The sequence below is a fragment of the Ptychodera flava genome, chromosome 3 (assembly GCF_041260155.1).
Source record: "Ptychodera flava strain L36383 chromosome 3, AS_Pfla_20210202, whole genome shotgun sequence".
In the NCBI taxonomy this organism is placed as follows: Eukaryota; Metazoa; Hemichordata; class Enteropneusta; family Ptychoderidae; genus Ptychodera; species Ptychodera flava.
In genome coordinates, this window is record NC_091930.1 from 8620390 (window position 1) to 8637198 (window position 16809).

The 16809-nt window shown below is 41.2% G+C and overlaps 1 protein-coding gene across 1 annotated transcript; it reads left to right on the forward strand.

Annotated features, from left to right (window-relative positions):
* Positions 1 to 9892: 9892 nt before the first annotated feature.
* LOC139129485 (uncharacterized) lies at positions 9893 to 11798 on the forward strand. Its single transcript, XM_070695121.1, has 2 exons — positions 9893 to 10229; positions 11071 to 11798. The coding sequence occupies exons 1-2, from the start codon at positions 10032 to 10034 to the stop codon at positions 11581 to 11583; spliced, it is 711 nt and encodes a 236-aa protein (XP_070551222.1). The 5' UTR covers positions 9893 to 10031; the 3' UTR covers positions 11584 to 11798.
* Positions 11799 to 16809: the final 5011 nt, after the last annotated feature.

A 16809-nucleotide genomic window follows, 5' to 3' on the forward strand; every position in this document is an offset into this window, starting at 1 on the left:
GATTACCATAATTTCACTGTCAGGTTCAAGGTCTGTTCTACGCAATGAAGTAATACATGATTTTACCAAACACATAATGCATAATGCAAATTGGACATATTTCCCCAAGGTGGATTGGAGTAAACTTTAAAATGTTGTTCTGGGTACCTCATTAAAATGCGTTCTGAAGAAACAAATTCTGTTGCAATTTGTGGTGGGTTAGGTGCCAAAATCTCGTAGATTGACTGGACTAAACGTGGTTTTTCACCCGTGCGCACCTGTCTCTGTCCGGAAACAATTAGAGGTTATTACCCAATATCGCCTGTTCCTGTGTCGTATCAGCATGAGTGTCATTTGTGCTGCGTCAGACACGAGACGAAGTCGAGTGTCTGACGCAGCACAAATGACACGAATGCTGATACGATACAAGGAACAGGCGATATTGGGTAATAACCGATTATCATATACCCATGCCCATAATTTTAGGGGATTTTTACTAATGGAACGAAAAATCTTTAATTTTGAGGCTTTACTTTATTACTCCTTGCGCAAAAATATCAGAATGTTTATGTGAACAGGCTTCATTCATAAAGTATACGATGAAGATGTCAACATCACGCGCGACATCGCTGCAAGTCGTCCATATCGCAATGAAACCCAAGAAGAAAGACACCGGGATACAAAAATCGTCATACAGAAGGAACATTTTAAGGTGCAATATGCTATTACAACTGTAACCGATCAAAAACTGCTCAGCTTTAAATCTATCCTGATTTCGATCGTCGTACGGCACGGAGCTCGCGCGGAGAGGGGACGCCATTTTGTTAGTTTACCTTTAGAGTTGCCATGTCAACAGTCGTCGCGCGCGCGACATCGCTGTCACGCCACGCGCTCACTACCTGTTCGGTGGAGACCGTGCACAGTGCCGGCGCCGTGCGAACGGCAGAATGTTTGCTAGAACTTGACCAAAAAAATACCATGGGAAAACATTTCAAGACTCAACGTGATATTTCCGTATTTTGCAACCAGAAATACCCGTGTTCCTCGAAGCTCTTCAAGTTTTTAGTCGGCGAGATCGCTTCGCAGGCAGGGAGCGGCAGCCTTTTTGTTGTTTACGTTGTTTACCAACAAACTGCTAATGTAGTTCGAGAAAACTCTAAAACTGATGACGTTCATCGTGCATATCTCGACGTTTACCGTGAAATATCACGGCCGATATTTTACGTTGAACGTCATTAGGATGTAGCAATATGGGCATGGGTATATGATAATGGCTTGTATCCATGATACTGGAACACAAAGGTCAGCGTGAGGGCAATCTTCCATTTTCTTTTACTGGACTTATCAATCTATACAATATTTCCACGGAAATAATTTGGAAACTATTAATGCACCTTTCAGCGGACTCATTATTGTACAGTTAGTCATCTTTGAGCCATTTTAAGAATATTTGATCCGATTTGTGGTCACGCTGTCTCGTTATTCCTCATTACAATATTCTCAGGGAAAGAATTTGGACACTTTGATTTTACATAGGCTGCCAAACTGTGACCATGCTATTTAGCCAAATTATTTTTTCAGATTTGGACTTTCTACCAACACTTTGAACAGGTGCCATCAACATTTTTGCAAAAAAAATCAGTTTTAAAAATAATCCGGCCACCCTAATGACGTTATCAAATGCCGAGCAAGCTTGATTGTCTTCGCTACCTTTTCAGAAACAGCCGATCTTCGTTCAGAGAACGGAGAATACAACCCAGGTCTGATCCAGGAGCAAACGAGAACAAGGTGGCGGAAACTAGCAGCCCGAAACTGAAAATGTTCGTACTGTATTGCTATTGAATGAAAAACGTCTCTAGATACACTTCCGAGATTGATAAATTATTAGTTCGACTTTGATCTTTCCATTCATGTGATCGTTTTCGTTTTTGGAGTGTTGTCGGAAATTCTCGAGAGTAAACTGTTATACAAATATTACAACCTTTATCGTAATATTGGGGTTATTCTTACGAAAAACGATGATTAAATATCTACTACTATAGAAACAGGATGTCCTTAGTGACAATTGCCTGTCGCCATGATTGCAATCACATTTGTTCGAAGTCCTGCCGAAGCGAGGCTGTGTCGCCAGGCCGTCAAGAACAAGAACAAGCTCCACAAAACGGACAAGAAGCGCTACCACTTTCTTTTGTTATAGTCCGGGTTTCGATTGGGTTGTCTGTTGATTTTACTGATGGGGATAATCACTGATTATCATGCGTGTGGCGGAAGGTTTAACAGTTACGTGCATAAAATTATCGTAAGCAGATACTTAATTCTCCCAAATGCATTCTGATTATTGTATGCGCATGCGTCTATATGGTCAAAGTTTATTTACATCTGCGTCTTTTGAAAGAGATCATGTTGAGTGACGCAGCGTGAGTGACATTATGTACAAGTTCGGAGACGATTTCGTCAATTTTGACGACTTCCATGTTGATTGGAACTTCATTTTGGAAGATGAAAATCCATGACAGAGAGTTGGGTGCCCAGGTATGAGGAGGTTGTGTCATCAAAACATATCGACACTTGTAGGGTTTCTAGGTTCTATAAATTTGGCGGTCTGAGAATTCGAAAGGTCGACAAAGTCAAATCATTGGGTCCGGCAGTAACATGCGTTTATACGAAAGAACAGATTCCGTAATGAACATGATTGCCTTCTTTTGAGAAGACTGAACGATCGATAGGGACGCACTTGACACCTCTGAATGATCTATAAAGAAGAAAAAAGGGGGGGGGGGACATTGCACTATTGCCATAACGCCAACTCTCAATGGGTCAACGCAAGGCCGACGGGAGCGCTTTGCAAAACAAGGTAATCGTAAGAGTTCCTTGATTTATTGTATTGAATTTTGTTGAGAACGATTAAAATTTCAAACCGAACTCTCAAAGTTTCGAACTGAGGAATTTTCATGTTAAATCGATATCAAAAGGGAGCTAAGGAGGACATTTAAGGATTTTCCTATGTAATGCAGATACGACTCGTCGATCCCAAGCGACGCCATTTTGGTTTCAGTTGAAAAAACAACGCGGCAAAAAAGACGAGTTTTCTTGTCGAATTAGGTTTCAAAATAAGAACACTACACGATTCCCTATTTTTTCGAAGTCTTTGCCTTGTGCATGACTTACTTTTTTGATGAAAGGCGAAAAAACAAACGGGGAGTAAAATTAACTGCGTTTCCGAAATGCATGGCGTCGGTCAAGATCACCTCATGGCTGAACTCAGCCGTAAAATACTATTCAAGATTTCTCGATAGTGGCCTAGATCTTTAAGCAACTGTTTTACTCATCTTCTAACGTAGACACAAAAGTCTTCAAATACATGCGAAATAGTGCAGAAAGATGAAAATAAGTAGATTGATTGACTGAATATCATAGGATACCGGAGCGGAACCGTATCACAAGACGCCGCTGAAACAAGACGCTTACATGCATATTACGTCATTCGCTTCCTCCGTCCACAGCAACGCGGACTGTTGCAACTGTGTAGGTGATTAGCACCGTTGAACAAAAGCGCTTCTTGACCGTTTTGTGGAGGAACCGTGAGCTGTTATATAAAATTTGTTAGGTTTGCATCTTGACGAACATGTTTACCTTGTCAGGGATACCTTTTATAATAGTGTGTATGTTACGAAAAGAAATTATCTTTCATGTTAGCTTATTTTAACATTCAAGTTTATTTGTATGTCGACTTAGAAATCTGGACGTCTTTCGTTTCTCATCCACTGAAATTCAATGTGGCTTTAAATACATCTAATTTGTGTAAAGTTAATATTGTCTGCTCAGCGCCTTAGCAAGCGTTGATAGGTAGAAATGACTCAGCATACCTGTTTTTAAAATCGCAGTCAGTCGTCAAGCCATCCCCAGGACAGAGGTCTCGGTAATCACACAGACTTGTGTAACAAATGCAGGATGTAAAGACCAATGCACGTATGCTTCTCTACCACCAGTATGTTCCCGTCCCTTGGCAGCGTCTCTTAAGTACATACCAATGCTATTCACATGCACATGAGGTATTTGAGCACAGCGGTTCATTGATTTTAAAAAGCATTAATTTTAAATTCGTATCTCATGGCCAAAGGGAATAAACTTCAATTATCACAAAGGAGCTCATTTGCAATGGAATTATAACGAATTTAATCATGACATTATAAATGACAATTAACGCTTGTCGCATGGCCACTTACTGTGAAAAGTAGTTGTAGTAACTGTCCTGACAGATCTTCAAACCCATTTTTCATAATGATCTGTATGTACGCTTAACCATTCTCTCCTTATGTTGTTTTTACACCTATCACGTCACTGCATAAACTTATTCCCTTTGGGTCTGTAGAACATGTGTGTCTCTGTAATTTATCTTCTTGTATTGGTGGACCAAGCCACTATTTCTAACTTATTCATCTATGCTACACTTCGGTATAACTTGAAGCTGAAACTGACGACTAGTGTTGACGTAGAACTTGATCTTGTTTCTTGAATACGGTACGGTGGCTAGGCCTCACGGCCTAGCCACTGATAAATACACAGGTCTGTGAGTCTGCCCGTGCCTGAGTCGGTCTTCGTTGATAGTTTTTTTGTTTTTGTTTTTCTGTGAGTTAATGTGTTTATTTATACAGTATCTTGCCTATGTCAGACACCGACGCCATAAAGAATACAATAAGACAAAACTTTGATTTCTACAAACATTAGAAAAGATACAAAAGTAGAGATTATCACTTGCCCGTGCTACAATTCTTTTGCTACAATTCCATGCTCATGAATAAATAAAAACGGCACTAGTAGCTCAATTTTATAATTGGTTGATACACAGAAAATGGGGAAGTACGCAAAATACCTCCATGAGAAAAATAAGTTGCTGAGTAAATTTTATTCTGTAAACTAGCAAGACTATGTTTTCGATACCGTGCTGGCATTTCTTGGCGCCCTATTGTTCTTGTCCAAATCGAGAGAAATTGCGTGGGATTCATCGCGTCCAAGTACGCAAATATATCGAGAGCGTGAAATATTAATTTTCTTTGCGCCATTTTGGAAGATCATGACATTTTTTGTGTTATCTAAAACACTTAAACCACACAAATATATGACCTCGTGGTTGTAGGATGGCAACTGATTCTCGACTTTTTGTAGTAATCTTTCGGAAACAGATGACAAAATAGTCCTCCTAAGTTCATTTTCTGTACTTGCCATATCAAAAGAGTGGGCTCAGTGCTCAGTGAAAACACCCGGGCTCAGTGAGTGACGTATTGGACACTCCTTTGGCTCGTCCAATACGTCACTCACTGAGCCCTCGTCCATACAGGGCCGTAATTTGTGAATAACCCTATAGTATGTGAAACAGGAAATTTCCTGTGAGAAAACTACTGGCAAAACGTCTCTGAAATGTTAACAATTTAATTTGCTCCCCTGCGACAACAGTTACGGTGGTTCGATACATGATAGCTGCCGTGGCCACGGCCACCGTAGCGTACCGTCTATCGAACCACATGTAACTGTGGCTACGTCGACGTCGCCCGATGTCAATGTTTTTGCTTCGCTGAAGACAAACTGCTCTTCGGGAGAGTAAAAAAATCATCCTATAACATCCTATAATCCTCAGTTCAAATGTATTTCTAAAGTGGTTTTATACGAGAAAATATCTCTGATTTTCTCCACGAGTTCACAAAGGTAGGAGTTTAGTGTTGGCCTGTTTGGTGTCAGCTGTTGATAGAATACAGTCACACAGGGGAAATTATTTCCCATAATATTCACGAGATTAGGGGTCTAGGTTCATTCCTGGTAACATGCATACCAAGTGCCAAGCATCGGACAAGCGATTTAAGGGAAAACAACGTTTTTGACCGAAAAACCGCACAATTATATGACCTTTGGTCAATAGATGTCCAAGGGCAGTGACTGATTCGAGGGTTTTCTGAAGTCTTCTTTCCGGACAAGATGACACAATCGTCCTAAGTTCATATACAACGCTCATAGGAGAAATGGTGGCTTAGACTGTTTTTGAGAGCTTTGCCATTCTCATATAAGGATGACTATACTGACTTGATGTATCAGATGGGAGGCTGCTCAAAACATTTGCAAATCTTTATCGTCAAGTATGATCTAAAGTGAATCTGCCGGGGCCGTCGCCACATCCTAAAGGAGATAATCAGTTGAGTGACTTTATTTAGCAGCAGCAATCTTTAGAGCCGCTTTCTCAATAGTAAACACAAACAAAACATCTTACCTACAATGTTGGATTGTGCACATACCATACCATCACTAGACTTACCAAAGTGCCGCATCTTAATTTATTGTTTGCTTATCACTAAAGTCATAAAACCGTCTAGGGTTCCTTTGACCTCTGCACCATGTGCCTTGGCGGCCAAATTTTGGTATTACACAGACACACAATTAAGACTTTGTTCAGAATCACGATGCAAGACTTATAAAGGACCAAGAACAGCATGAAAAATCAATTTTGATTGAAAAAGGTAAAGAGCGTTACTGATAAATCGTCAAAAGAAGAATCAAACTCAGTTTGATTAATAAGTTGTTTGTACGTCACAGGAAAACACACTTAAATAAGCAAAGGTAATGCATATTGACAGTGGAATCATAACTCACACTGTATCTTTGCTGCATCATCACACTCACTGAAAGGACAGTTTAATTTTAGCAACTGCACGACTCTTAACGATTTCATCAACCAATTTCTCTAAATGATTTACCACTCTTTGATTTAAGGTGTTGTTTGCGCCCGAGGCATTAGCCTCCCACACCAGCCTGAGTATCTATTCAATCCTCCACGTCCGTAAACTAATATGTGTCTCCGTCCAATATGCTTGCAGTCGTGTATAAACCCTCTGTTTAGGAGCAATATCTGTTGTATTGGGATTTAAAAGTACATATATCGCAAGTTTCAATGACTAAACAAAAATTCGACAGGTTTTTGAAATGGAAAAAAATGTAGATCAAAATGCAAAAAAAGAAACATTCCTGAACGATTGTCTGAAATGATCCGTATAATTCCAGATTATTTCTTAATACTGGTTTCATACAAGACAACATCTCAAGTTCTTCCAGTGTTTGAAAAGCTTAGAATTTAGTGTTGATCTGTTTCATATCAACTGTTGATAGAATAGAGTCACACAATTGATAGTCTTTCATATGATATTCGCGAGATTAGTAGTCTGCTAATTATGTATGTTATTTACTTTTATGTGAAATCGTATTATCAAATTGATAGTATAATCCAAAGGGAGTTTCATAATGCTATGTTCAAGATTACAGGAAGATGGAGGTCACTTCAAATTTAAAAGGTCAAAACATAGCGACAATAAAACTTGGCTCGTTTGGTTCGATGTGGCCAACCAGAGTGAGTGCACAAAAAACATTTAATGACTAGTACGGGCCTTAGCTTGAAATAATAATAATTTCAGGTACATTTGAACAAATTCTGCTGCATGGTCCAACAAATACCAAGTCGAATTATTAGAGTAGGCATCTGTTGCAATGGACAACACAATTACAACACCATGCAGTCTGTTGCATCAAACTTAAGTGACACAATCTACTATACAACAACATTAATATCGTCTTGTAATATTATTTTGCACTGAATTAATGTTAACAAAATTAGGTAATTAATCAAGCAGTAATACATATCCTATAAATGACAAATAAAAATAGGCATGAAAAATCGTTTTTGATTGCAAAAGATAAAATGCGTCACTGGTAAATTACCAAAATAATAATCAAACACATTTTTACAGATAAGTTATTTATACGTTTGTGCTCTTCGATTTTAAAAAAATCACTTTTCTAAATTCACACTTTATAGTCACAGGGAAACACACTTCAAGTATCACCGAGAATGCTTATTGACAGTAGAAGTATAATTCATACGTGTCCTTACTGCACCATCACGCTCTGTGAAAGGACAGTTTAATTTTAAAAACTGAACGAGCCTTAACGATTTCATGTGAAAAGCGTTCCAACCAATTTCTCAAAATGATCGATCTGTATTCCTTACCATTCTCTCATTTAAGGTGTTGTTTGCACCCGAGAGAATAGCCTCCCACCACAGCATGAACATGTATTCATTGATCCAGGTCTGTGGACCGTTGTGTATATCTGTCGTATATTATTTGTGCCCTCGCATAAAGCTCTCTGTTCTGGCGCAATTTCTGTTGATCGGGGGTCTTAAAGTACATATATTGCAAGTACTTGTGATTAAAAGAAAATTCAAGAGGTTTTTGAGCATTGAAAAACAAATAAGCTCTAAATGCAAAACGCAAAACTTCCTTAATGTTTACATTAAATTATGCTTGCAGTTCAAATGTATTTCTAAAGTGGTTTTATACGAGACAATATCTCTGATTTTCTCCTCGTGTTCACAAAGGTGGGAGTTTAGTGTTGACCTGTTTGGTGTCATGACAACTTTTCCCCACACAGACTTAGACGTGGTGGCTGTGACCAATCTGGCTGAAATTGGTCATAGCCACCACGTCTATTGAAATTCATGAGTTTACTTTTCTTGTTTACGTACATACTTATATCAGATGGAAATCTGAGGATTTGCGATTACATCAGGTTGACAACCCCCCCACACAAGAGCAATTGGAACTATTTTGTGATTATAAGATCAACAGTAAAAGTCACAGAATGTGCTCTCTAAGAGAGGGTTTACTCAAAGCATTTAGTAATTATCAATTTTTCTAGTGAAAACATCAAAACTGTAATTATTGAATTAAATGTTGAAGTAGTTATAAAAAATTGTAGTATTTAAAGCCATCTGCTTTTCAAAAATTGTAAATTTATCCTTTTTGACAATTTCTTAAGGATAATTCATCTCATTGATACACATTCTTGAAAATGTCAAGATTAGAGGTCAAAACTTGATGATTGCTATATTGTTTAGAGGACCTGGATGCATTTGAAGGTTTCGGGATCATATCTGATTTGTTCTTTACTATTTCAAAGTGCCTCTCTAGGCCAGTCCTTAAAAATGTTTAGGGGTCATATCTAAGTGGTCCCTTAAAAAGATTAAGGGACACATCAGGTTGGTCCCTGAAAGTTGCAAGGACTCATCCGGGTGGTCCCTGAAAGTTTCAAGGACTCATGCGGGTGGTCCCTGGAAGTTTCAAGGTCACATCAGAGTGGTCTCTAAAAGATCCAGGGACACATCAGGGTGGTCCCTGAATGTTTCAAGGACTCGTCTTGCAATGGCGGTTTTTGAAAGATTCAAGGTCACATTAGGATAGTCCTTGAAAGATTCGGGGACACCTCAGGTTGGTCTCTGAAAGTTTCAAGGACTCATAGTCTTAGTCATGTTCACGCTACAATCACAGTTGCTGACATCTTTGTCGAGATCGGGAACAACACAATCAGTGTCACTCCACAAAGGACCCTGGTAACAGACATCAAATTCGTCGCAGATATCCAGTATTCCGTTGCTTTCCATGTAGTCTTGTCATTAAATAATTGGGGTACTGGACGTCCTACATTCAGAATCGGCAACCTTTCCCGACGAAGGAAATAGTGCAGTAGTCAAAATCCATTCGAACACACACTCGACTTGAAACAATGCAGAGCCTCACAACAATGTGACCCGTGACCTTTACTATGTAAATTAGCAAGGACCATATTAGCTGGTGTACGATTCAGTGTCTCGCTTAATGAGAAAAGTATCATCGACTACATCTCCAAATTAATCATGAAGACTGTAACATACAACCATAGTATTTTAAATGGTGGGAAAACTTTACAGCATAAAAGAGCAACATGTACCTTACCCGGGACCTCACACAATCGCACAATCCTAGATGCCCCTGTAGGTTAAAATGGAATGTGCCATCATGAACTGATTGTTTGCGAATAATTAATTGTTTACTATCTCCACTGTGCTGTGATTGGTTGAGTAAATATTAATATTCATGAGATACGTATAAAAGGGGGAAACCCAGTGATCCAGGTGTCACATCACACGGCGGAGCAAGTGCAGCACGAGGGTTTCTTCTACTGCTCCTCACGGTACCATGAGTCAGCCACAGAGACCTCGTCCGCCACCTGCTGCCAGCGTTGAACATCCACAGACTCCGCCCACAACACCCTCCCCGATGGGACCGCCAACGAGCCAACCATCTACTAGCGCACAGCAAACTGCTACTCTGACTGCAAGGGCTACTGTGACAGAGGCGGTTGGGGCTTCGTCGACTTCAGCTCAACAGACTATGGTGAGTATTACAAGTATAGTAAACGAAGCATTTTTTCTTTGCATATATGTTGGCGGTCAGGGCTATGGCAGGTTGAAATATAACTACTTGTGGAACGGTTTAGTAAAGGCTTGTTTTTAGCTGTTAAATTAAGTTGTCAACGTGTACTTGCCACTACAAGGATACAACGCATGGAAGCTGTGATTGGAATGAGAGCTTGTCAAGACGTAAAGTGCCATGGAATTTTTTTTTCCCTTTTCTTTTCTTTGCACGTTTTGGAATTTGCATTGTTTTTGGCGCATGGTGTGAACCGACATGCACGATAGGTGATACTGTATAGCAAGTCTGCACATTTTGCGGTAAAAATTATTCGGAACTATTTGCCAACGGGTAATTGCATTGCATAACTTTACTCTGCCACGAGATTTACTTGAATGCGAGCCTATTACATGGAAATTTTGGCTGACAATGTACATAAAAGGAGACTGCTGGTGTCGCCTGATTGGGTTTTTGACACGGGTTACCGCTGGTGTCGCCTGAATGGGGTTTTGACACGTGGTTTGAGTAGCGGATAGGTGTCCCACGAGGTGGTCTGACACATTATACTTATATAGGTGTCCCATGTGATGGTTTGACACGGTGGAAATGATATTTGGTGTCCCCTGAGTGGTTTGACACGCAGAGATTGTCGATAATATGTGACAGGGAAACATGGCCTAGCTTCAGCAGCATGTGAAGGGAGAATCATAATGCAGTAACTGTGATTTAACTAGCTGTATATTGGACTTCTGGCGTGTAATGACCAGCATCGAACGCAAAGTATGTGACTGGTAAGATCCGTATGTCTTTGTATTTTACACAGGTGGTGCAGCAAGATGTTCTCACTGCTACCCAGATGGTGACGAGACAAAAGGAGGCGGCCGAACGATTTCAGCGTGCGTTATCAGAGCTGAAACTATATGCGGAACGGGAGCCGGTGATCTTTCAGGCAGAAGAGGCCTTGGCGAGATTGCAGCTGGTGGTAGACACTGCAATGGAGGCCCGTCATCCAGAATATGAACGATATTTAATAATGTTAAGAATTTTGCGAAAAGAGAAAGATTCTGAGGGCTTGCCCACCATGTTGTTGGCTCTAGTCGGTAATAAAAGTCAGGCAGATATTATAGAAAAGGTAGCGAAAATAAAGAAGGCAGTAGGGGAAGGTGGCGCAAGGGATACCCGATTACGTAGTCAGACTCAACGGAGACGTATCTCGACGCGTTGTTGGAATTGTGGCTTAACTGGTCATTTTGCTCGAGAGTGTTATAGTTCTCCTTATCCAAAGAGAGGTAGAGAAAGGGAGCGAGAGCGAGATAGATCTAGGGAAAGAAAATAGATTATTATAATGAGAAAGTGAATTGGATGCTCATTTTTGTTCAGTTATAGAGGAACAAATGACTGCTTTCACGGACTGATTTGGATTTGACTGTAACACGACTATGAATATAATAAAGATGAGGCAATGATAATTATGGAAACATTTCTTATTTTCTTTTTGCGTTTCTGGTGTTTCACGGACGACCGATCGAAGTTTGTGGGATGATTGTGACGATTTTTCGATATATTGATATTTATTTACATGTCCATGATACATAATATAGTGCAGCCTTGGAGTCTGGTGAACTAACGCCATTCATCCAAGAAAAGAGTATTTGGCTGCACATGGTGGTAAAAATTACCACCTGCGACTGCTTGCCACCTTACTTTTTGGTTACATACTGAAAATCTGCCTTAATGAGTAAGATCTGGTTCCTGATATGACTAGGGGATAGGAAGGTCAAATTTTCCCCTTTATAATTTTCAGACATTCGCTGGTTCCGAAAAAATGCCGGAATGGGAGAGGAAAATTAACCTTGACCCAAGTAACGCTGCCCTTGATAATCTGCTTAGGAAAATCTCCTGGACGAGTTGGGACGCAACAGCGCCCCCAGTGACGGCACTCCCTCACCCAAGATTAGTTTCATCTGGTTTGGTAAAAGCCTCGGCAAGGGATTTACCATTTCGGGACCCTAAGTATTTCAAGGCAGGAGAGGTGCACAACCACGTGGAACAGTGGGAAGCTTTGCTGAACGATCAAGATCAACAACACCAAGTATTAAAGTGGATACGGAATGGGGTTTCCATATTTGACTTTTTAAGACCATTTAAGGGTCAGTTCCGTGGGGAGTATTATGATTGTGCATTTCCTCCACCAGTTTACTTCCCGAATAATCCAGTTTGTCAACAATACTCTAATTTTATTACTGCCACGTTATTGGAGAGGGTGAGGACGGGGGCAATTGAGATTTGGGGGAAAGTAGGTGAATGTAGGCCTCCGTATATAGTGATGCCGTTAACCGTGGAACCTACCAAACCACGGTTATGTCATGATCAAAGATATCTGAACAATTGGATGAAAGATGTTCCCTTTACACTTGATCAAATTACCGATGTGCCCAGATATTTGCGTCAGTCACATTATCAAACTAAGATAGATGATAAAAGTGGATATGACCATATTAACTTGACACTTACAAGCAGGGCGATGTTAGGTATTCAATGGGGAGGTTGGTGGTTTGTATATGCCACACTACCATTTGGTTGGAAATGTTCGCCATTTGTGTATCAGACAATAGGGCTTGCTGTGATGAATGAGATTAGGAAATATGGAGTACCTTCATCTCTTTATATTGATGACAGACATGCAGGGCAATTAGTTCTGGATAATAATTGGTCAAATTTTGATAAGGCGGATGCGGCCTGCTACATTATGTGTTATGTGGCTACCTCCCTGGGGTATTTCATTGCGCTCGATAAGTGTATACTTATACCTGTGCAGGTCCTCGAATTCCTTGGCTTCTTGGTTGATACAATCCGTTGTGCGTTTGCTATTTCCAAGGTTAAAAAACAGAAATCAGCACACTTGAGGGAGAATATACTACGGGAGCCACACTCCACACTGAAGACCATACAGAGGTTTTTAGGGAAATGTATGGCATTTCGTTTGGTCTTTCCGGGCGCCAGGTTGCATATCAGACATATGGCATTATCCATAGCACAGGCAGATAGAGCGCCTAGAGGGAAAATTCCCTTAACAGGCAAACTGAGAGACGAGATTAAATCATGGGAACGTATCGATCAGGGTAAAGATTGGTACGATGGAAAACAGAGAAACACATCTCTATATCTCTAGAATCAGATGCTTTACTGACGGGCTGGGGAGGGGTGATAGAAATTGAGGGTAGCTCGGAAAAGATAGGCGATTATTGGCCAAATAGTATAGCTAGCAAATCCATTGCATATAGAAATGAATATTGGCGCTGGTTATGGTCCTCCAAGCCCTACGTCATCGGGTTCGCGATACGCGGGTAAGGGTGGATAGCACAGCTCTCATTGGTTGCTGGGAAAATTTGGGTAGCCGTAGTGTTGATCTCAATGAAGCCACCAAGCAATTGTTTGATACGGTAGAAGGTCTCAATATTATCCTTAAGCTGTTGTATGTAAGATCGGATCAAAACCCGGCTGATCGCCCTTTGCGGAAATTGTCGTCATCAGATGCAAGACTCCTTCCGCATCTGTGGGAGACTGTAGAAATACGGTTTGGTGGGCCAAATGGACATTCCCTTGACTTAATGGCCCTTGATTCAAATGCGCAAAACGATAGGTTGGGGGTGCCTTTGAAACACTTCACACCATGGGAAACTCCAGAATCCAGTGGAGTTGATATGTTTGTTCAAACGACGAAGGGTCATAATTGTTATGTTTTCCCTCCCTTTTCTCTGGTTGGTCCGGTCCTGAAGTTCTTAGAGGAAGACAGAGCGCTAGTCACAATTGTTGTCCCAAAGACATGCCCTAGGAAATATTGGTGGCCGCTAATTGAAAAAAGGCTATTGGCTGGGTAAGGTTGGCTAAAGCAGGGTAAGTGGCGTTTGAAGTCCCAACACGAGAGGGGGGATGGGTGCCAAGGTTGGCCTTTTATGATATGTACGCGTTTCATTTAGATTTCCGTTAGGATTACACCTAGCTGTGCATTGGAGGAGAGCGCCCTCTGCAGATAACAAATGACGCTGATCGATGATCAACGACATGGATCGATGATTATTTGTGTCCCTAATTGTGTGGTACGGGTACATCTACTGTGTTGAGATATTTCTTTTGTGTTATGTATATAGGGATTGGTAGAATTTGGTTTATTTTTTCCAGGCCCCTTCTGTAGGAGCGCCGCGACTCTGGTTACCAGCAGTTCATTGCCCAGAATGTGAATACCCAAATGACGTCGGGTACAACTTTTGTCAACAGTGTGGGTATGCATGTAATCCCAGACATGAAAGTACACCGGGACAAGTGATTCCTGCCGTTGATATAGATAATATTGATGAGCGGCTGTTGCAGGTGACCACGGCAGTTCAAGCAAAACCATACAATACAAGGAAAACACGCCTCCGGAGGGAAATGGAAGATTTCCTGAAGGGCATGACGACACCCAAAACATTGTTGCGGCCTCTCCTAAAGATATTTTACGTTTTCTCATATGGAAAGATAAGGATGGACGGACAATACTCCATAGAGAGGATTGCGATACTAGGGTAACATCATGTGACTGTCCTAGTCGATTAGCATTCAAAACAATAGATTCATATATAGGACAGATAAGAACGATATTTGAGGATGTGGGTAGAGGGGGGGAGTGGGACCCTCGACTGGGTTTAGGAAATCCCGCCGCCAGTAGGATGGTTAAAGATTACTTGAAGTTTGTTACTGAAGAGCAACTGAAGCTAAATCTTGTACCTAAACAGGCAACTCCAATACTTGTAGGGAAAGTTCGGAAGGTCATTTCCTACATCGACAGGGAGATTCAGACTTGTCTGCGTTCAAGCCCATTTCATGCTTTTATTATGCTGAGAGATAGAGCGTTCATTCTTGCTCTCATGTTTACGGGAGATCGTGCGAATGACTTGGCGATATCTGTAAAATCAGAAGAAATAGTAACATTATCAAATGGGGGCCTACTTCTTAATCATGTTTGGGGGAAGACTTTGAGAGACGGGACTGCCCGGCTGGTGGCACTGTTACCCAACATCGATGTTCATTTATGCCCGGTCAGAGCCATCCATCAATATGTTGACATGAGTAGGTCTATGGGGGTGACCCTTTCACCAGGTTTTCTTTTTCGATCTACCAATAAAGAAAGGGAAATTGTTAATGCACCAATTACGACAAATGCAGCGAATGCAAGACTGCAACTTTACTTGCAAAAGTTGGATATATTTCAGGGTGAAACCATACATGGATTTCGTAGTTCTTGTGCTATTGCATTGGCGCTCTCAGGTACCCCACATGATGAAATCATGCAACATGTCGGATGGAAAAGGCCACAAACAGCATCATACTATACACAACTTTCAAAGGTAATGTTGCCCTCATCGACAGCAAATACTTTGAGCGTTGCCTCTTTTGACGAAATACAGAGGGTGTTCACCACAAGTAATGAATTGACGGGTGCGTCTCAGGCTTTTCCACCCTTGTAATTCATCCTTTCTTTATGACGATCAGAGCTGACCGAACTGTGTGAGATATTAAATGTACATAGAGAGGAAGGAATTCCTAGATAGAAGTTTGAAATGATTAACCAGTCAAATAAAATGATTCATGAGAAACTGATTCCTGGGCTTGCCTTAGTATGTTTAGTTATGTGTGTTGATGGGTTTGTTTTGATGAGATTTGGAGAGGAAGGCAATGGAATAAGCGAAAAACGTAGGGTGGAAGCGATTGGGCTCTCGCGACCACTCCACAACTATATCCAATGAAACATCACTGCGCAGTGGAGATAGGGAACTATCTCCACTGTGCTGTGATTGGTTGAGTAAATATTAATATTCATGAGATACGTATAAAAGGGGAAACCCAGTGATCCAGGTGTCACATCACACGGCGGAGCAGGTGCAGCACCCCCACCCACCCACCCTTAGGGACTAGCTGGGTACATGGTACCGTGAGTCGCACATACATCATCATTGCGCAGTATACGGGCCCCATCTTATGGGCCCTCGCGACCACTCCACAACTATATCCAACGAAACATCACTGCGCAGTGGATATAGGGAACTGTTCAGACCAGCGGCGCGTTGGCTAGTGACAACATACTTCAACCAGCGAGTAAATTACCATTAATCGTCAAAGACTGCTCGTCTAAGTCGACTGAACGTTTAGCCACAGCCCAGTTTATAACATTTATGCCGGGAAGAACATGCCTTTTAGATCTCGTCGCGTGATAAATATGCAAAGACGTGTTTTGGAGCCGGCCGACCAGTCACACATGGGAGCAATGAGGACGCTGTCTTAAGCCATTACATAATCTTAACTTCGACCGTCATGAATATTGACGCTGTATGTGCAGGAAGTTGGACCAAATCTTTTCAGTGATTCGTCTGCCTGTCAGCTTTACCAAGTAATGCTTGTGAATGCACAAGCTGACGAGCGAATGACACATCAGGATAGTCCTTGAAAGGTTCAGGGTCTCATCTGGGTGGTCCCTGAAAGTTTCAAGGACTCATCCAGGTGGTCCCTGAAAGTTTCGAGGTCA